Here is a 21,705-nt window from a genome sequence, read left to right on the forward strand (position 1 = left end):
TAGAGATAGAGAGGTTTATGATTAAATGTGCTAACTATTGCTGTGCTATATTTTAGCCTGTCTGTTTGATCTCTTGTCCATTTAATTATAGTGGCTCCTTGTCCCGTACTCAAGGGGTCAAGAGGAGGAGAAAACAAACTTAGGCTCTGAAATACATAATCTCTGCATTACATTTTGCCACTACCTCTGTGTTGGGGGTATATGTGTTCAGTATTGTCTTTGTCTGATTATTGCCCCCTCTGCTGTTCTCTCTAACCTCAGTAAAGACCTGTGCTCTTTGATATCATGGAGGAAAAATCGATTCAATTTCTCCAAGCACTCTTGGAAGTCCGGGTCCATACGCCATCTGGATGCCGCTATGTTTTCATCTGGGTTCTGTTCCCTGGGAGCCGACCGCTGCTGCTATCAACTATTTGGCAAGCAGCTTTATTACCAGGCTTGAATGCATAGCAACAGTTACAATCATCCATAACCCTTGGCAAGAAATATGAGAATGAAACTCATCTATTTTATTAATGATGAAAAAAGTTTGGGATTTTTTTTCTGCCCCTTATTTTCTGCTGTTTAAAAGCAGCTTGAAATTAGGCTAGAAAAATTAGTCTTTAGACAAAATGGCCTAAGTTTTTAGCAATAAGATGCATCACACCCACAAAATATGGAACCTTTTAAAGGGCAAAGTCATCCTCCATGTTAGACATTAAGAATATGTATTTACAACTTTCTAAGTTTAAACTTCATTCACTATCATAGTTCATACTAAGTAGAAACTGAAGGTGTGTAGTCATTACTTATTTTAGCATTTAGTGATCTAAAATGTATGACCAAACGACTTACAAAGACATGATATTCATATTTTTTATGATTATTCATCCTTGATTCTAAATACTAGACAGAAAACCTGTGGATGTAAGCTGGAATGGGCATGAGAGAGGACTTTGAATGATCAAGAGAGATTCTTTAAAGAGGAATGGGTAAGCATCCTGTTTCCTTTATTGTCCGACAATATGAAGTGTTGTAGTGTGTACTGTCATAAGACTGTTGTAGAAGTTATTACATCAGGGGTACCAAAATTTATGCCAACAGGGATTGTCTTAACAATTTTTTTTTTTTTTAAGTATTTCTCGTTTAGGGCTGAACAGTGGATAGTCACAGTGGGTAGGGCTGTTGCCTTGCAGCAAGAAGGTTCTAGGTTTGATTCCTACCCAGGTCTTTCTGCATGGAGTTTGCATGTTCTCTCTGTACATACGTGGGTTCTCTCTTGGTACTCCGAGTTCCTCTCACAGTCCAAAATTGACTTGTCCTTAGGTGTTATTGTGTGTTTGTGCCTGGTTGTGTGTCTTTGTGTGTCTTTGTGTTGCAATGTGACAGAATGGTGACCTTTCCAGGTTGTGCACTGCCTCTCACCCGTATACTGCCGGAGACAGGCACTGGCCCCACCACAACCCTGACAAGAACTAAGCGGGAGAAAATGGATGGATGGATATTTTTCAATTAATTAATTTACTCAATTTAAAAGTTTTTATTCATTCTAATTTTCATTTCATTCACATTTTCAGTGTGAATCTGGTTTGGTACAATAAAACATTTGTTTTTATAATGCATGCCAGTAAATTTGGTTAACACTGTATACATGCACCATGTGCTAAAGAGTCATAGGAGGTAAATGCCTCAAATGAAAAAGGTATAAACTGAATTTTCCATGGAACTCTAAATTCACATTTTTTAGGTTTCTGCTCAGAAAAATTAGCTTTAATACAGGCTAAAGTCAGATCTTTTTTTATTTGATTGTCTACATTTAGTAATCCTAACCCCAAAATCAAGACTTTTGGTTCCAACATACAAAACGACAATGACCTCTTCTAAGTTTGTAGCCTTTTAAAGGTGGTGAGGCATAGATTATTTTAGCATTTATAATCCCACATCAGGAGATATTATTATAGATACTGACTTAACTAATTCATAACCAGACATTTGATCATACAGAGTTCCCATCCAACACTTTATTAACATTGCCGCAATATACTTGAAACCTCAGCAGCTCTAAAGTGTAATGAAGTATCCCGCCACATTTCATCAGTGTTACATGGCCTACATTAGTATTGTGATAATGTCTCACTTCACTTACCCCTGACATCCTAGTCATTGCAGTCTCTTCTGTCCGTTTTTATTGACACCTACAGACATTTTTTTTCTCCCAGTGGGAATTTGTACGGCACAGCTTTGATTTGCTTGTTTGATTAGTTTGATTAAAAAAGCTAAGATATTGATCTGACACTTTCACTGAAAAAATGTATTGCTTCGTTTTTTGTCACTAAAGACTAAGCTGAGGGTTGGACAACCTTAGAGGCTGATGCTTTCTGGTTCATATGAAAATAATTAAAAGTAACGTTCCTAAGTAAAAACCTTTAAGTGCCACAGATTCTTCAGTAGATACCAGTAGATACAAGTTGGGACTCTGATTTTAAAACTTCATCTGATATTTGTATGAATATCTTTTATCTTGACTGTATTAGCATAGGTTGATTTTTTAAAGGTACGCTAGATCTGGCTTGACAACCAATATTTGGTAAAGTGACATCTTGCTGATGTTTTCATGCAGGACAGCTTGTCAAAATTGCAGGGTAACACTAGATTGTTAACTGCTGATAATTTTGATGTTGACATAAATCAGTATTGTTTTAGTTAACTTTGGTCAGACAAACATGCAGAATGTAATGTGTTTAATAATCAGGGCCTGCTTTAGAAAATACTATCTTCCCAATTCAATATCATTCAGAGTACATTTGTTATTTGGATACCAAGTACGCTAAAAAGCAAGTGATCCCTGTTTTTGAAGCAAATATAAAACAGCAGATAGTTGCTGTATGTTATGAGACCAGGAGTTCATTTGAGATTCAGAAGACATGTTATGGAGAAAAAACAGCAACACAAGACATCAGACAGAATTTTGAAAACTTTTGACAGCCCCTTTATTATCACTCACACTTTAATATAACATATCAGCTTCATGAACTGTTCAATGCATTTTTGCAAAAAACAAAAACATCATGTTCCTCATTTAATTTTGTAAATGGATATCTATCAATACATTTATTTAGTAGGTAATAGTGTATAAAAACATTTTAATTTTAATAGTTTCAAATATACTAATCTATGTCCTTTGTGATATAAATTTCTCTTTGGGCAGGATTACTCCTATGTCACACAGAGCTTACATAAAATGGCTGTGGCACCACCACCCCTGGTCCTTGGTATGTTATCTTTTTTTGTTGAAAGTTAAAGTCTAACCCAGATAACCTGAATGAAATGGAGATAAGCAGGGAGTATTATCCCTTTCTATTGTTACCCTGTGCCTGGTCTGCCTGTAGCTCTAGAGGAAAAGGAGAGGATGACATGAGCCCAGCTTGTCTTTGAAAAGCAGGTGTACCCTTCCTCTTTATACTGGACCTGAATGAGGAATGATGGCAAATGGACAGAAATAAAGTTTTATTTCAACTGTAAGCTGCAGCAGAGCAGAGGCCAAACAAAGAGACACATTTTCACTTGAGAATAGTAAATATCTGTTGGTGTATATTCATGTGTGAAGTTTATGGGGGCAAATGTAAGTACTGTAAGAGATGGTGCTGATTTGTGCACACCAATAAGAGAGGCCTAGTTTGGGTGGGGGAAAAAAACAAAAACAAAACGCTTTTCCCAGGCATTCCCTCTTGTCTTGTCACTGTTTAGTGATGCCAAGAGAGATTAATAAACATGGCAGTGACTCTGAGAAAAATCATGTTGCCTTCTGTTGAAACTGCATTGGCCATGATCGGTCAATGAAAGGCGGTGAGTTTAAAGGTTGCAAGACAACTGGGGATAGTGGAGTGAGAGTGGATGGATGCAATGCTGGGGCATGAGAGACAAGAGGGATAGGATGATGGGAAAACAAAATTGTCGGAAACAGGGAAGAAATGGGGAATGGTGTAAAGTGAAGAGGATAAGGAAGGGAAGGAGGTTGTTGAGAAGAATTTTGGTGAAGGGAAGTAGATGAGTTGGGAATGGAGGGTACATGGTGGGGCAAGGAGAGAGCTGTATGTTGTAAAATTACATGTTGAAGATTTGACATTGGGGGAGGAGGGGGAAGTGGGTTGAGGTTTGAAACTCCCAGGGGAGCAGGGTGTGTATAGCTCTCCTCTGAGAGTGGGACACTGACATGAAATGTGTGCTGAAGTTGTCTTTGCAACAAATCTGGATGAATCAACTGAGGCTCTATTGGGCTGTGCTGAAGCGCAGGTTTGTATTTTTCTTGCAGAATAACAGCACTATCCGTCTGCATGCTGAGTGTATTGCTTGTCTCTGTGTGAATATCTGGACTTTTATGAATATTTTTCAGGACTTTCTGCATGTGCTCTCTTGCCTGCTCCTGCAAGACACGGTATTTGTCCATCTCCTCTGCTGAAAAGCTGATTGGTGCAGTGTTTTCTATACCTGTCTGTTTGTCATCTGTCCTAATCTGAGGCAAAAAAAGATTTGGGATGCTGCTGGAATCAGAGTCAGGAGTGTTCAGGGAACCTTTAAGGCTGCCAAGAGCCTCGTGGATTTTGGCATCCTCCTCTCTCTTCTTTTCCTGACTCCTCTCCAGCAGACCCTGTTTTTCTCTGGCCTTTCTCTGGATCGCAGGGCGTTTTCCAATGAGAGGTAAAATCAGCGCTCTAGATGCTGTCTGTGCCAGAGTCTTACAGGGGAGCCTCCCAGGAGAAGCTGTGTTTGAAGCAGAGGATTCATTGTCTAACTCTGAACGGGTCTCCTTTACCAGTGTAGAATTACTCTCACAATGGAGGCGTGGCCTTTTCAGCTGGGTAATCTGGGGGAATGACTGAGAAACGGGAGGCATGGATGGAGTAAATGTAGGGCTGGCGTGCTTCCTTTCCTCTAGAGGTGTCTCTGGAAAAGTTGACGATACTGTGCAGGAGCCGACAGTTAACCTATCAACAGTGACTCCTGAGCAGGTGCTGCTTTTGCTCCACTCGCAGCTAAGTTCTGACAAGCTTGTGCTGCTACAGGGGCTACATGAGCGTGGGCTAGGGCATTTGCTGCCCTGTGCACCCATTCCACTCGGGCCTCTGGACGGCTGACGGCTTGTCCACCACTCAGGACTTGAAAGGGGATTTGAACTTGACTGCCTTGTGTCTTCACATCTCCATGTTCTGCCTGGGCTATCTCTACTGTCACAAGTTGCCGTGGCGCAAGAAACTGATCTATTTGTTTCTCTGTCTTCCCAGCTGTCATTACTGCCAAAAGTCCATGTGTCAATGCTACTCCTGTCCCAATCTACATCTTTTGTCTTCTCATGTCTCCTGCTCCAGCATGTGGGACTTGGGTTAAACCTTCCCACATAATCCCACTGATTTCCTTTATTTTTCGGGCTCCATTCAACCCTCAACCTGCCGTCCTGACTGTCTCCAGCACGGCCACTTCTCATCCACTCCCACCGCTGGGGGTCTAAAGTCAGGCCTCTATCTCTGCGGCCTGACCAACCCTCTGATTTCATCCTATCTTCATGAATGAATTCTCTGTCCCTGCGGAGGAGTTTCCTCTTTTTCATCAGGCTGCTACCACAGTTGTTGTCAGGGTAACGGAAGTCAATGAAACTCTTGGAGTTGCTATGGTGACCCCTTTCCCAAAACTGTGTTGAGTTGCATCCCGGTGAGGGGGAACGAAAGAAATGGGACCGCCAGGGAAAAGCGGCTGCATCCCCTTCTTGCTTTCTCTCCCCTACTCTGCCCCTGAGCCCAGAGCACAAACTGTATGGTTCAGCCTGCTCACTGCCCAGCTTTGACTTGAGTTTACCATAGTTGCTCCTCTGAGGCCTCCTCTTTCTGACAGAGACAGATGCTGGTTCAGCCGCACATCTCCCCAGGAGACAGTTACTGCGTGAGCCAGCCACCCCCTTCGTTCTTTCCTTTCTTTGCTTAAGTTTCCTTGTCGAACTCTTTTCAGTGTCTTTTGCTCTCCGGACTTCAGAGACAACGCTCCGCACTTTGAACTTTCGTAATTGTATTTTGTTTGAGGATCTTTCTTTCTTATTCCTCTTCTTTTTTCTTTTTGCCAGCTTGTGTTTCTTGGTGTTGGTCTTTTTCTTTCTTGGTGACACTTTTGGGACACCCACATGTGGCTCTGGAGTTCTGGCACACTTGTGTATTGTCTCACTGCCACATTCACACCTGGACGAGCTGATGCATATCCCCTGTGTGCCAGGCTGGATGACAGACCCTAATTTACAGCTCAGGGTTGTGATGGCTCTCTTCCTGATCCCTCTTGCACCCACTAATCTGCCTCCTGGAGTATATTGTGAGTTTGTATCAGAGCTGTCACTCTGAGTGGGGTCAAATGGATGGGGGGTTACCCCCGTGCAATTTTCCTCTCTTAGCAGGCACCTTCCTTTGTCTGATGCTGATTCTGGTGATTGAAGCTCTTTGTTTTCAAGGAGCAGATGTGCTTCTGTCTCTACATTGATATGTTGCTTATCTTTTCCCTGTCTGTGTGTTCTCATCTCATGTCTTTCTCGTTCTTGTAAACAGGAGTGAGCATCTGCTGTTTGAACAGCTGGCACAAACGAATTTAATTCACCTGAAAGAGCACTCAGCAGATTTTGTTGCGACTCTCGTGGATCTTCAGTAAGCCTTTCCACAGGTCCAGCATTTGTGCAGAGCGGGTTGCAGCTGTAGGAAATGTGTGGATGGGACTTTGTGAACTTAAGCAAACTGGCAGGCCATCTCAGGTGACTTGAGCCATCCTTTCCTTGTACATCTAGAAAATGATCACCATCCCTCTGTCTCAGTGTTACTTCATGTCTTTCTTCAACTCTGTCTTTCTGTTTGATGTCCATCTCAGACAATGCTAGTGCAGCTTCACACAGAGTCATTGCAGCCTGTGACTGGGGAATTAATAAGTCCTGACTCTGATTATCAGTGGCTGCAGAGGAAATAGGAAAACATTCCATCTGTTCCTCTTTCCTTGTGAACTCTCCGGGGATTGGTTTCTTGTCTCTCAACACTATGCTTTCAGAACTGGACTTTTCCTTTTCACTTTCATCTGCTTCCCCTAGTTCCTTGTCAATATCTTCCATTATCGCCTTTACTTTTTCCTTCATTTGTTCCCTCCTCTCTCTCTCCTCTTCCTCCAGGTCAGAGAAGACAGAAGCAGAAGGCTCTAGCCTGGGTCCTCTCCGAGAGAAACAGAAGGACACTCCAAGCCTTCCACCCACCCTCCCCTGAGCAGAGGGAGGCAGTTGGGAGCAAAAGCTGTGGCAAGATTCACGATGCAACGATGGAGGGTCTGTATGAGACACTGAAGAGATTGGAGGAGACTCTTGTAGAGCTGTGGCTAAAGGTATTTCTAAAAGAGATTGGCATGAATCATCTGACTTGTTGCTGAAAGTCCTTGGCTTTGTAGCTGTGCTTTGCTGGCGGTGGTCACAGGATTTAGGATTGTCCTCTGAGCTGCAGTTTCTTTGGTTCACATCTTTATCTTGTGTCTGACTAAAAGCTTTAGCTGCATGTATAAGCCCATAAGTCCTTCTTGGAACTCTGCAACAAGATATAAAATACACAAAAAGATTTTACTTCTTTCACATTTTTCACAAAATAAAACATAACTGGTGTTTAAAACACAATCCATTACATCTTAGAACTAAATCAAATGGCACACTGTTGGTCATATTTCCTGTCATTGATCCCTGAAAAGCAAAGTTAAATAATAGGCTCTCCTAAATATCTGTTGAGCTTTTCTTTTACATTAATGTTTTAAGTACAAATTTTGTTATTGGATTATTATTGGTTATTATTGGCTCAATTATCTTAATTCTTTTTCTTTTTTTCATCATATGTCAATTAGAGTTGTGTTAAACATAAGGAAATGTGCTTAAGAAGTGACTGTTCCTTTCCTCGCAAATGCATGAGGGATGTTGCAGCCTATTTAAATAATATTTGCTTCAGAAATAATGTAACAGGCTTAATGTCAGCCTCTGAGTTTTCTCCAGGTCTATCGTCCAGGGACTGGGCTGACTACTCCTAACATTAAGCTTGTTGGTCTGGAATGAAGATGCTGTTTGACGTTCTTGTCTTGTCAAGCTCAGGTTTTAGGGACATTTCTTATTATAGCATAGCATAACAAAACATGACCTTTTTAAGTATTTTGATGTATTTAAACTGATCCACGATCCCTCATACATAATAAATAGGATCGACATCCCAGACCAGAAACATCCCTATTGGCATGATGTTTCCAGTGATGTAGATGCTATTATGGATTCTATTGTGAGCTCCTGGATGAGTCATTTATCCTGTTTGCTCCTGGTTAGGTTCCCCACTGTTTCAGGTTTTTCTATTTTCTGCAATGGCTCTCACTGTGGTATGGTGCCGTCCTTAGAAACTTTAAGACTCTCTCCATTGATAAATCACGTGTTTTGTTCTCTCCACTATTCTCGATTTTTATTTATTTATTGTATTTGGGTATTATGTGTTGCTTTTTGCCCCCCTAATGTATGAAGACAGTTTATCTATAAGTAATCTGTCGAAACTACAGGTCTGCCACTAATCAGGCCTGTTTCTTTGCAAGTAAGATGGAACAAAAATTGTGGTTAATGAGAGCAAAGTTCTTTGTAAGACTTACTCTTTTAACTGATATAAATTGTTTTATTCTTATTTAAAAACTATAACTATATCTATAAGATGAAAAGCAAATAAAGGTTCAAAATATTTCAAGCTGTAAAAGTAAATTCACAATCCTTCACTTGAGGAGTCATTAAGTCATCTTGTGCCAAATGAAGTTATTAACAGAAATATAAATACTAGTACCTATAGTTCTATAACTGTTTGGTTGCAGGATTTTTTTTAGGACAACTTCCCAGCACTTCTATTATTAATGTATAAATAAAATATTTGTTTAGTCCATTCCATAAAGTATGTAACTTTAGCACAGATTATATTGCTGCACTCTCAACAGAATACTCCCACATGAATAACAATAAGGAAAGAGTAAAAGAAAACATCCTTTGTTTTGTTTTCACAGTGATATCCTCCTATTTTCATCTGAATATAGAAGAACACTCAATTGAAAATAACATAAGAACAACCAAGATGATTATTAAGTGGTGTACACTTCTTATCACTTCTTATAACTAAGATCACAGGCAAGTTTTAACTTTTTTTTTCTCTAGTATAATTAACTTTACATTTTTTCTACTCCTCGGCATCCTCAAAAAAACCTGCATCTCCTTCACCTAGAAATCATCCACTCTCCACGTGTCAGCAAGAATGTGTCTTTATGTTATATTTACTTCACCTGTGGCCTATCTAGCCAGCTGAGTGCTCTCAAATCTGTGCTTGCATCCATCAAGTCTAAGAAGCGATGACTGGATGTGACGCTCTCTAACCCCTCTGGACTGCTGCCACTGGTCTCATTACACACAGACTGCCACGGTCAGACACACATACACACGTTCCTCCTGCTCACCGCTGCCTTTCTTGCTGCAGCTGTGCAAGCTGATGCAGGCGCCTGAGAGCCTTCTCCTGTTTGCGTTGGTCCTTCCATGATTTTGAGGCCACATTGCGAACAAACTCTCGGTGCTGCAGCTCCTTCAACCTCTGCGGGAAGCAGACAAATAAAAAGGGGTGGGTGGTTGGGGAGGAAAAAAGATGACAGAGAGAAGATGTGAGAGAGAAATTAGTTTCACAGGCTCTCTGCATGCAGCTGTCTTTCAAAGCCGTCAGCAAGCTCTGTTTGCAGATGTTCTCCCCCAAAGCTCATGGGCAATCAACTTCATTCAGCTTGAGGAAAAAGGGTTTTTTCCTTTAACACACAGCTTGAGACCAAAACACTACCAAACACTGAAGAGCAGCCTACAGAAGCACTTGACATGAGGGAGTTACTGATGCTGTTTCTAAACTGTTGGAAGGTCCTTCATTTATGTTTTTCTGACAGAGAAGGAGGCAACAGAACTTTAAATGAAATAATGATCCCAGTTTAAGAAAAATGATTCACTGACTTCTGATTTTACATCAAAGGAACCACAAACATTGTCTGATGACTGCTTTTATGGATAAAAAAAAGCAACTGAAACAATCTACACCTAGAAAATAACATCTTTAGAAAATATAGCAGCAAAGGTAAAAAGTAGTTCTTAAAAGTTGATCAGAAATGACAATAACGTACAAAGCTCAAATTTAAAGTAATCCAACAGGACAACTAAAAAAGCTTTACTTTTCTTGAAGGCTTGACCATTTTCAATGGTTCAAAATCACTAAGAATAAGAATTTTTTTTTTTTCATAATTTCCTTTTTTTTTGAGGATTTTTTTTTCTTATATTTCTATCTGCTTTCTAATTCCACATCAACATTTACAACCACAGCAAAGACATGCAAATATCTCTAAAGATATGATGACTACAATTTGAGAAAGTTATCAGTGTTCTATCCTGCAATCTTTAGATTGCTCTTACATGTATCTGCTAAACCACAAATCAAACCCAACATGGACATATAAACTGCAATAAGTCACACCCAAATAAAAAAGAATCTATTATGGATCAAATTTAATTTCGATACACAATAAATCAATAAATAAAGGCTGGATTAAATGCATACAGTTTGGAACAACTAAAGGTAGTTCATCTTTCACTATCTCCCTTTGTTTGTTCTCCAGTCTCCTGGTTTTAAAGCTTGTCCGTCTGAGCTAGAGTACAGTATATGTGCATGTGCCAACATCTTCTTGCATGTGACGGGCTGCCAGTCAGGGCTTACCAGCACAGTTTGGGAGCAAAATGGCAGTCAGTGCATCCATCAGACTGATGTGTTTACCTGAAGACTATCGGGGCTCATTATTGCCACATAAATGTATGTATATTTTATTAAACCAGTTATATTTATATAGTACTCTATATATTATATATATACATTACTTTTTATGTATTTATTACTGTTTTCAAGGCTGCAATTCAAAAAATAAAATTGTCTAGAGCTGTTTTTGAAGCTCATGTTCCTGCAGCTACAAAGATTGCTGAATTTTTATGTGGAAGTTTGCACCCAACTTTCAAAATACTATTATGCTGTGCTGCATACACAAATAGCTTTGTACCTTCTATGAATGTTTTCAAGTGTTTAAATACACAACCTCTGAAGATTAGGCCCTGGAACTCTTAGCCAAATCTCGTGAGTTTTCAGTTTACGCAGCCAACAACTAACCTGGAGAGGAGACTGGACAGAAAGGATTACACAGTAGCAAGTAGCAAGATCAGGATGGTTATTAGCCCTTTGAAATGTTGAAATGTATTTTTCTAAAAATCTGTCTCCCTGTTCTTATGCACCCCCTTTGTGCGCTCAAAGCGAATCTCCAATGACATCAATGAGATGCAGAAGATCAGGCAACAACTGTGGCTTGGAGCAATACAAGAGAAGGCAGATGGATGTCTAACATCCATTACGTTTAACAGAAACTGAAACTTCTGCAAAATTAAAGTTGGTTTTATTTTAATTTATTTGTTTTATAGTTAACAAAATTTAATTTACATTCAACACAAATATATAGATAAGGCAAACAGGCGTGAGTGTTTGTGTGTACTTTTTTTACCTGGGTGTTTAATAAAATGTTTTTCTTCCTCCTGACAGACTATAAATACATTTCAGAGATGAGTCTTCTGGACATACAAGTTAGTGATTTAAGAGCAGGTTCTTGTTCACATTTGTGAAACACAATCAGAGTTTGGCCACATTTCTGGTTATAGACACCTGAAATATGTCCAAAATGTCCAACTAACTCATTAGCAGATCATTTTTCAGCCTGCCCTTACTAAAATTACACATCCCCACACTTCCTGCAATCATTTGTTTTTGGGCTGCTTTTCTTCAATGTCAGTAACTTGTTCTGCGTCTTGGCCCAGCATGGCTAATGATGACTGCTCTATGCCCTCGAGCATCTTGTCCTATCTCTTCTAAGGCCTGGCAGGAGGAGTTTTGAAGTACTCCAGGATGCTGTATTTTCCTATTCTTAGAAAACAAAAATGTATAATAAAGTATAAATGCAATACTTTTCATTTTTTCCTTGGGGAGAGAACATTTTCATTGTATTCCATTAAATGATTTTCAAGCTTTGTGAAGTGTTTACCCTCACAGCCTACATCAGGTAGTGAAATTCTAAATGTTCACTATAATATTCAATGTATTTTGAACCCAAAAAACTGAATCACAACTCTTTTAAAGGTGGAGACTATCTGTTTCGTGCTCTTGGATAAGAAAAAAAAAACTTGGCTGTGTAAAATATTATGTTGTCATGTTTCTGGCGTTATCGTGGATGGTGGGCTTAAAATATACTCCCTCATTATTTCGGTGCATTACATGAAAGTGCTAAGGGAAAACAACTGATTTACAATGTGTTGCCAAAGGGGTTTTGACAACTATCTTGTGTGTGGGAGCAAGACAAAGCAATATCTTTGGTTGTTTGATCATGCCAAACACACATAAACAAAAATGCATGAAACATGAAGAAAAACAGAAAGAAAAAGTGTGCTTTCATTTTAAAGAATGTGATAGGTCAATTAGCTTGGGCCCACCTCGACAGGTGGGAGTGTGTGTGTGTGTGTGAATTCCTTTATGTGAATCTTTAGCCATGGGTGTACTGGTTCTTTCATGGAAACAATGATTCATGCCTCTCACTCCTGTTTCCTTTTCTGACATGCTTTAATCCCTCTTTTATCCATCCTTGGCAGGTGTGAGAGTGCACAGACTTTTTGTCGCCACACAAATCTAAAGGGTAGGGATGCGAATCAGGAGTTCAGGAATAACTGCAAACTTGTGCAACACTTTCTTCCCTTTGCTTTCCAGTATATTCTAAATTTCTGCTAGTGTGAGCTCAAGGTTTGTTGTTTGCTTCATATATTTGTAAATGTAATCTTGGATTGTAATTTTCAACAGGATTACGCCACATGTACTTTCAGGTTGTGTTACACTGTTATCCTCCCATGCAATATGTATCTCACACTTACTAGCATGCACTCATCAGATTAGTGCCTCACTCATCAGATTTATTCATATACTCACTCATTTTTGCAAGCTGGATCCATTGCAGAAGTTGACAGTTGTCAGGTTAATCTCAGCTGAGTCTTACACAAGCTGGTGTCTTTTTACATTATCGAGGGATGCTTAACCTCCCACTCTGTGCTTACCAAGGATAGCTCCAGGTATACGCCACTGGAGCTGTGGGTTTTGGATCACTGAAACATGTAGATGCCTGAGCCGCCAGATGTTTGTCAAGTGTATAGATGTGGGAAGCTGTGAGTAGTTACGATGCCAAACTTATCCTACAGGGAATATTAATCATGCTGGATTAAACAAGCGTGTAAGATGAACTACTGTGGCTGGGGAAAACAGCGAAAAAGAGAAAGAAAAGATCTGAGATGCTGCACTAATACTGTTTGTGGCAGTCAGTAAGTGGAACAGACCAGTCTCTAACAGAACAAATATATGATGATGAATACCTTCTACTTTGTGCATTTGCCAACATATTTTCTTACATAAAAAAGTCCCTTAGCTTGCAAACTTTAAGCAAAACCCAGTAAAATGTTACATCCAAACCCTTTCAAAAAACATGCAATCAAGACAATTAAAACTCATGAAAACCTTGTGTTTCAAATCATGGGAAATATATCTCCTGATTTTGTCTGTACAATTACATGAGCCTGTCGAAGGCTGGCCAGATGTTGTTATTCATAATTTATTCAGTTTCAATACAATTCAGTTTATTCATATAACACCAATTCACAACACATGTCATTTGAAGGCATTTTACAGGGACAATTCAACTCTATAATATCCCAACTCAACTGCTCAATAGAGAGAGCAGAAAGTACCATTTGGAATTTCTTATGTCTGTATTGCCAGTTTCCAATGTCTAAACCTCTAAACCTTTATTTAAAGTTTACCTCTAAATAAAGGTTTACAACAAAAATATTTCATTGGAACATACGCTGACATTCCAATTCCCTTTATAGCTAAAAATTGTGTATTAAAAAGTTCAGCTTGCAAAACAAAGCAAATTAGCATTGAATTAGCATATCATTTAGCCTATTTCACCAGTTAAGCTGATGCAATCCAGTCACATTTTAGGTAGTTCCTTTCTTATTTCCTCTGAAACAATACATGTATAGCTCTTTAGGTGCCTATAGGTGTTATACGTGGTGGAGCTCCATCAGAAAACATCTTAAGTGTCTGTCTGCTGGCACTAAGCTATATAAATCCATACATTACCTGTAATTATTACTACCTCTAACAGTTAAAATGTATTGACCTCAAAATGAGTTTTGAGGCAGAAAATTCCATATGTAATCTCAAGAGTTGATAGCTACATAAAAAAGTTGAAGCCACTGGATGTATCCTAGATGTTACTAAAACATCAGCAGACCCTTTAATTAACCATTTGCCATTCAGGTGACTGCCTGTTTTACTCCTTTGTTATCCATTATGTCCTCTCTACCTTTCAATAAAGAAGATCTCCCCTCTGTTTTTAGCCATCTGGATGTGATATGTACCTTTTGAATTTGTGTGCCTTGCAATTTCATGGCCCAATATGGGTGAATAGATTAAATTCCAGCCTAAAATGCAATAAAAATAAATATTTTTAATTTCTCCTGGTCCAGAATTTTAGATAGAGTCTGTATTTATAAACTATGCTACAGTACATTTATATTTGTTTTGTGTTAAGCCAAAGTTTATTCCAATTCTCCTGCATAAGGGATGATAGTTTTTAAGCAGCTTTTAAGTAGACCTGCTAATAGGCTGAACACCTACACCCACCACCCGCATAACCCCTCCCTCAATCGAAAAACGAAAAAATTGGGATTGTTTTAGTAAAATCAATGAACATAATCAGCAGTAAGGACTTGTAAAGTCCTTTATATAGACATATTTACCCTGGAATCGATGGCAAGAAAAAGGAGACAAAGCAAACGCAATCAGCTTCCATTTTCCAAAGCCAATACTCCTGCAGGGAAACTGTCTTCAGCTAGAATTTCATCTGTTGTCTGTAGGCAGGGTGTGCATGCATCCTTTTATTTCTGCACGTGTGTCTGTGTATATGTGTGTGGGTGTATGGTTGAGTGTGTGTTTCCACTGTACCGCTGGCTACTGTCAGCTCAGTGCCTCATGCAGCTCGTTTCATGTGCCTGCCGTTGGCTAAAACAAAGCATTAACATTGGCCTGCAGTTGCCTCAATTCATTTCCAAAGAACAATGACAGAGGAGGAACGGCCCCTACTCGATGTTTATTTCATGATGCACAGTGTGGGCGTTCAGAAGTAGGAAGCGCTTTGGCTTGGTTGAGAGATCGCCTTGTGTTTGCGGACAAGTGTACAAGGGTAAGTGCATGTCTGTACGCTTTAGCGTGCAAGTATATGTCTTGGCATGACAACAGATAGCTTGAGGAGAATGGGCTATCAGGAAGAACTTTCAGCTTGTTAGTCCAGACTGGAGGTGAAGTGGGTGTAAGAGGAGGAAAAAACCCGCGGCAGACCTTCTACTAATAGTCCAATAGCTTTAACTCACCCAAAATTGAATGATAAAATTATTCTTGAGCAAAAACTATCCAAAAATAAGTTTTATTTCAAACTGAAATTTTACATTTTTAACTTACAAATTTTGCAGATTTGTTTTTAATTCTAGGTGTCTCTGTAACTTTTCATTTGTGCATACTGTACTCTAAACTATTGCCATGCAACTTTAAAAGTTTACTTTTTGGGGATTTTTCCAACACAAGTTCATTTCAAATAAAACTTTCTCTATGTGTTCTGCAAGAGTTACAACAAAATACCAGAATGATTGCCCTAAAATATGATGATAAAGTGCTGGACCTGTATCAAAGGAACAGCTCATGAAATATGCATTTATTTATGTGTACTAAAGTTAGAGTTGCCCTTTTGGTATGCAGCTGTAGAGCCACACACCCTGTGTCTCCAATTGTGATATCTTGAAGCCTAGAATCATATAAGGCCTTTATTAATACTTTAAATCAAATTAAATAAAGTTAAAAAACCAATAAACAAAAATGAACAAATAATTATCAGGTGTTACCAAAGCAGCTTATATACATAAAAGGTTAAAATGCATTAAAGGATAGAAAAATTGAGCACTTGATATTTGTTTAACGTAATTGTTATGATCTAACAATAAAACTGTCACATTCCAGCTCAGAAGCGCAAACATTCTGGCAGAGTGTTTCCACGTTTTCTATCAACACATAAAGTGCAATAGTAACAGATCCAAATTTTACTATAGGAAATCAAAAAATGAGGCCTGTTTTTCTGTCTATATGTTGCCAGTTTGTGTATGAGCATGTCAGGTGCATCGTTTGTCTACCTGTTTGTGTGCATGGTCGTAGGAGTTGATGTGGTTGTCAAACTCCTGGTGTCTCAGGTACTGCTTGTCACATAACTCGCAGTAGAAAAGTGACTTCAGATCCTCGATCGAGCAACCCAAAGCCCTCTCTGTGCACTCCTGCAGGAAGAAAGACAGAAGCATTCAGAATAAGAGCATAAAGGGTTAGAGAGACATAGAAAGTGAGAGGAGGAGCAAATGGCAGACAGTTATCCATTTAGAGCAAATCTGCATCCCAAAGACATCAGCAATAAAATCCTCTACATGTGCTCCACATAAAACTGTTAAACGGCATCCTATTAAACAGAGGTTCCTTTACTGGCACTGCTGGAAGCTGAACAAAGTCACTGAAGCTCTATTCTTACGGCAGCCGGAGCCTGGAGGTAGATGTTTAACACCAGCACAATAATATTAAACCTGCGTATGTACATTTATAGGAAATGTGTTGAGTTTGGGTGTGAAGGAAATGACATTGGATCGACAGGAAGCATGACCGTCTGAATAGAACAATTTAGACTTCTTTGCAGCGGAAAAATCCTGGATGTGTATAAACAAGATTGCATGCGCACAAATAGGTAAGCACAGTAGCACAATGACAGAGACATACACACAGACACACATGCACTGAATGAATGGCATATAGACCCAAGGGGATAAATTGCCTGTCTGCATGCTCACATCAACCAGAAGGCCTTTTTTGGGTCCAGAGCCTTGCACAGGGCTGTGTACATAGGTGTGTTCACTTGTTTGTGTATGGCTATGTTTGAGTGTGTGCACTAGTGTTGGGGGGGGGGGGGTTAGTAGTGCATTCATGCCATGCTCTGCTTCAAAATGTAATTTCCCTGAGGCTAGGAGCTGCCAATAAACACTATTGAATTCTGTTCTACTCTGACATGATGGGAATTTAATTTGAGGTTGTCACTTCTTTTTTTCATTCTATCCTTCGTTCCATCCTTCGTCCATTCTTTCCTTCCTCACTTTGTCTAGTCTTTTTTTTATTTTCCTGCTTTCAGTCAATTAATTTCTTCCTTACTTCATCTCCTCCTTTTATTCACATTGTTTCAATTTTAATTACATCCTGGTGCTCTTCTTTTCTGTTTGTGAAGTCCTGGGTCACCCGGTGAGTTTTTCAGGACCAACTGACATAAGTAAATATCAGCCCAAACTTATATATTGTCCATAAATATTTGTTCAATATTTTATACATGCAAATCAAGCCTTGAGACCTTTTAAAAGAAGCTTTCTGGGAGAGGGAAGGCTGTACATCAGTAGAAAATATTTGTGCGGGAGCTTTTGCTTCAATCTAAAAGCTAGACGTAAAGGGGATTTATAAAAACAACAAACTTGTTATGTTTCATTCAGAAATGGGTCAGATCTGATTGGATATCAGTATTAAACTTGGTGCTTATGTCATTCTAGGATTGGATATTAGGATTAGGCCACAGATTCACATCACACTCTAGATTCATCTGTATGGTGTTTTCTAAGACTGCTGGATATGATTTGACTGATATTGCTCTGGTAGTTTAAGCTCCCCAGCATTTTTATTGTCATTACACTGTCACAAGTACACAGCAATGAAATGAACTCTGCATTTAACCAATCCCCTTGGGAAGCAGTGGGCTGCCATTGCTTGGCGCCCGTTGAGCAGTGTAGAGTTAAGGGTCTTTGCTCAGGGACCAAGAGTACTGCAGTCTGTGGGAGTGGGGCTCGAACTGAGAACCTCAGGATTCTTCCCTAACCACTAACCCCCCACCTAAGGTTTCAGTCAACAAATGGTTGCACAATCCTAAATATTCTTTTTATAATTTTATATTCTTTTTATAATTTTATAGACATAAATAGATATATTTGCTTTCAGTTTGGCTAGTTTCATTATCTTATAAACAAAGTTAGCCAGTAATAAAAGCCTGCTTGCTGTTGCACAGTGAGTACTTGACATTGCATTTTTCCTTTGATATATTGTATTGTTAACAAAGAGAAAACACATGACGGATATGTTTTAAATGTATTTTGCGCAAACCTTCACCTAAACAAAGAAACAAACAAACAGAAAAGTTAACTCAAAATTGTTTTATTCTATTTCATTTTATTTTACTTTTAACAACCACAAAGCATAACATCATTTTAAATATCAACGATATGGAAAACCTTGATGAATGGGAATCTATTCAATCTTTTAAATGATATGGAGAAATAGCTGCAACAGTTAGAAATCTAACCTAAATGAGCACTTGGGTATTTTATTCCACAAAGCTAAAGCTCTTTATTTTTAGCTACAAAATCTTTTTTGCCACAATTTCATTGCGTTGCAAGAACACCTCCACACTTCAAGCTGTCAGTCAGTTTCATATACACATAAAGAGTGAAAAGAAGAAAAAAGGACTGACAGGGCTCTTCCAGACTGAAATGAACCCAGATGGAACTGATATATATCGATCCTGTGCTTCTGGAAGTGTGTATGTGTTTGCCATGGTATTGATCTGACCTGCAAGCTTAGGTCACTTCCAGGAAATGATCCAATCACAGAGACCATCGTTCCTTGGAGTTAAACTTAAGAGATGAGGTGGAAATAATGAATGCTAGGGTGTATGCGTAGATGCATTTATACTCTCTGTGTGTGATTTTGACAAATTTTTCGCCTGGCCTTACCTCAGGATATATTCTAACACCTTCCTCTCACTTCCCTGCATTCTGTCAGGATAATTACTTTTAACAATGAAATATAGTATGGAGTGTACACATGAGGAAACAAAAAGAAAAGGTGCGAAGGCACCAAAGCAGAAATGTGTGTATATCTGTGTGTGCACTCAAGAGTAATTTGTTTGTGTTAGAGGCACCCTAGAAAACAATTTTTCTGTTGTACACCAAAATCAAACATGAGAACTTTAATTGGCTCTGAAGACACACACGCGTGTTATTCCTAACCCTTACCCCGCATGTTGGCGCGCTTAAACCCATTTATAGAAATACATAGGCAGAAGGAGCATCCTAACACACACTGAAGCTTGTCCAATAATACACAGTCTGTCAAACTGAAATGCCAGAGCTAAATTAATCTCGACCTCAATTTACCTCACTAGTGTAAATCTATTCTCATCTAAACACAGTTGATATATCTGCAGGCCTGAATGAACATTCAATGTGTCATGTTTTCAGATTAATTTTGCAGGCTTGTAAATGTTAATCTTCTTCAATGTTTCTTGATTTTTTTTTTCTTTTCTTGTCTTGTGTCTCTCCAAGAAATGACATTTCCATTCCTAAAACTGACATAAATAAGAATAATTACCGACCCTCACCAAATTATCAGGAAACGTGCATTTCTTAGAAGATTTTTTTCTTTTTACCTGCTATGAAAACGAACATGTGCTGTTTGTTTTACAGAAATAATCAGTTACAAATATATCCACAGAAATTAAATAGTGCATAATGCATTAATATAAAACCTAGATAAAAGCATAGACACAACATTTTAATTCTGGAATTTTTCAAGTCTGTATAGTGTTTTTTTATAGATTTTACAACAAATAAAATATAACAATCTATGGACCTTTTGTATTAAAATTGGTGGGATTGTTTATTCACTTATCTATGCAGTTTTATTTAACAGTTTATCTTGTGTACAGAATGTGTTGCTCAGCATTTAATTTTGGCATTACTGGGGACGCTACTTTAACATTTGTGATTAATATCCACAATGACTTAAAAATGTATTACAAGTCACGTTCCAAATCAACTGACTAATAAAGATGTACTATCTTCATGTTCTTATTCTGTAGAACTATCCTATTCTTTGCTTTAAAAGACAGTGAGACCTTGTATTGCCAAATCCATTGGGTTACTTGCCATTATTTGATCTACTATTTTCATTACAAAGGCTTAAATATTATGTCAGCCCACTGACACAACCATTGGATTGCCAGAGATGCTGATAGAGTACATGAATTCCACACACTACACACTGTTCCCAAGATAATTTAGAGGCCACATAAAGTTGATTCCACTTTGTTGTAATACCGCTAACAGCTGACAGGGGAATATTTAGTTGTTATGAAATATCATTAGTACATTAGAGGTGGTAACCTACTGTAGTATCTCTCTTAAAACACAGCAACTTATTAATTATCATGTGTTTAGCAGAGGTCTGCTTGTCTAGGTAGTGGATTTAATGTACATGAGCATGAGAGATATTGAAACACTTTCTTTCTCTGATTTTGAGGGCAATTCGATACCCTTGAGAATATAGTGTGGTTAAATTTATGAAGAAAAATTCATTAAAATTATTATTGCTAGTAGTTCATTTTCCTGTTAGTGCATTTTAATAGCTTATCAGAGAGCTGCCATCTAGCAGATACTTTTTTAAATAATGCAAAAAAAAAGATCTTCTTCTGTAACCATAGGATACAGACGATTACTAGTGTACAATAGACTTTTACATTTTAAAAGTCTATTGTACAGTTTTATACTATTTTATTGATCATTTTTAAGAACAGATTATTTCTGACTAGCTCAAGCTCTTTCATCACTTTGTGTATTTGTTCACTTTTCCATTTTAGATGAAGCACTCCTCTACAGTATATTGGGATGGGGAAAATCTACTGATTGGAACTTCATAACCTATCTTCAAAATAATTATAACTGTACTTTTTATCAATAAAGTAAAATGTATTTAATTGCATGAATAATTTTCATCTATTCATTTCATACACAATCTATTCGGTATAGATTACACTATACCGATTTTGGGTTGCTTTAAAAAATATTGTGATATTTTATATCAAGTATACACCGTTAAATCCATCAAGGTTTGCAAACTGCGAAACACTACTGTTCGTTAAGCCCTTACAAGCAAGATGAGATGTAACCCCTATTCCTTTCCGCCCCACGGACTTACAAAAAGGGGTTTATGATAAGGATAGACACTATTATGTGTTCTGCCTATCAAAGGGGTCCTATGGGAAACCTCCAGGCAAAACTGAAGTCATTCATCTCATGAAGTACCATCTTCTTTTATCTCAAAGACCCAGCTCATATCAGAGCCAGAAACCTTTGCTTCATTTGCGAGATAAATGCGCCTCCTTATCTCAGTAGGTTCATCTCTACCAGAGGCACCCAGAACATGGCTCTTTCACTATGTTAACACAAATGTAACGATTATCAGCATTTCAAGACGGTGTGTGCTGTAAGCCAGGACCATATCGGTTGAAATATAAAAGGGAAGGTCCTAATTTCTACAAACCTCTCCTGAAAAGTAGTTAATTAGTTTGTCTTCAAATTGAACTAAAAGACGATACTCAGGTAATTAT

The 21,705-nt window shown here is 38.5% G+C and overlaps 1 protein-coding gene across 2 annotated transcripts in view; it reads right to left on the reverse strand.

The window, feature by feature from the left end:
- Positions 1-2,978: 2,978 nt before the first annotated feature.
- LOC107103956 (G patch domain-containing protein 8-like) overlaps positions 2,979-21,705 on the reverse strand; it is a 64,747-nt gene continuing 46,020 nt past the window's right edge. For both annotated transcript variants that reach the window (XM_015403938.1, XM_015403863.1), the window contains exons 3-5: positions 16,382-16,519; positions 9,496-9,626; positions 2,979-7,568 (exon numbers count right to left, since the gene is read on the reverse strand). In XM_015403938.1, the coding sequence (XP_015259424.1) occupies positions 3,773-7,568; positions 9,496-9,626; positions 16,382-16,519 (4,065 nt within the window). In that variant the 3' untranslated portion in view covers positions 2,979-3,772. The remainder of the gene's footprint in view (positions 7,569-9,495; positions 9,627-16,381; positions 16,520-21,705) is intronic.

The sequence above is a fragment of the Cyprinodon variegatus genome, unplaced genomic scaffold (assembly GCF_000732505.1).
Source record: "Cyprinodon variegatus isolate N-32 unplaced genomic scaffold, C_variegatus-1.0 Scaffold2, whole genome shotgun sequence".
Taxonomy (NCBI): domain Eukaryota; kingdom Metazoa; phylum Chordata; class Actinopteri; order Cyprinodontiformes; family Cyprinodontidae; genus Cyprinodon; species Cyprinodon variegatus.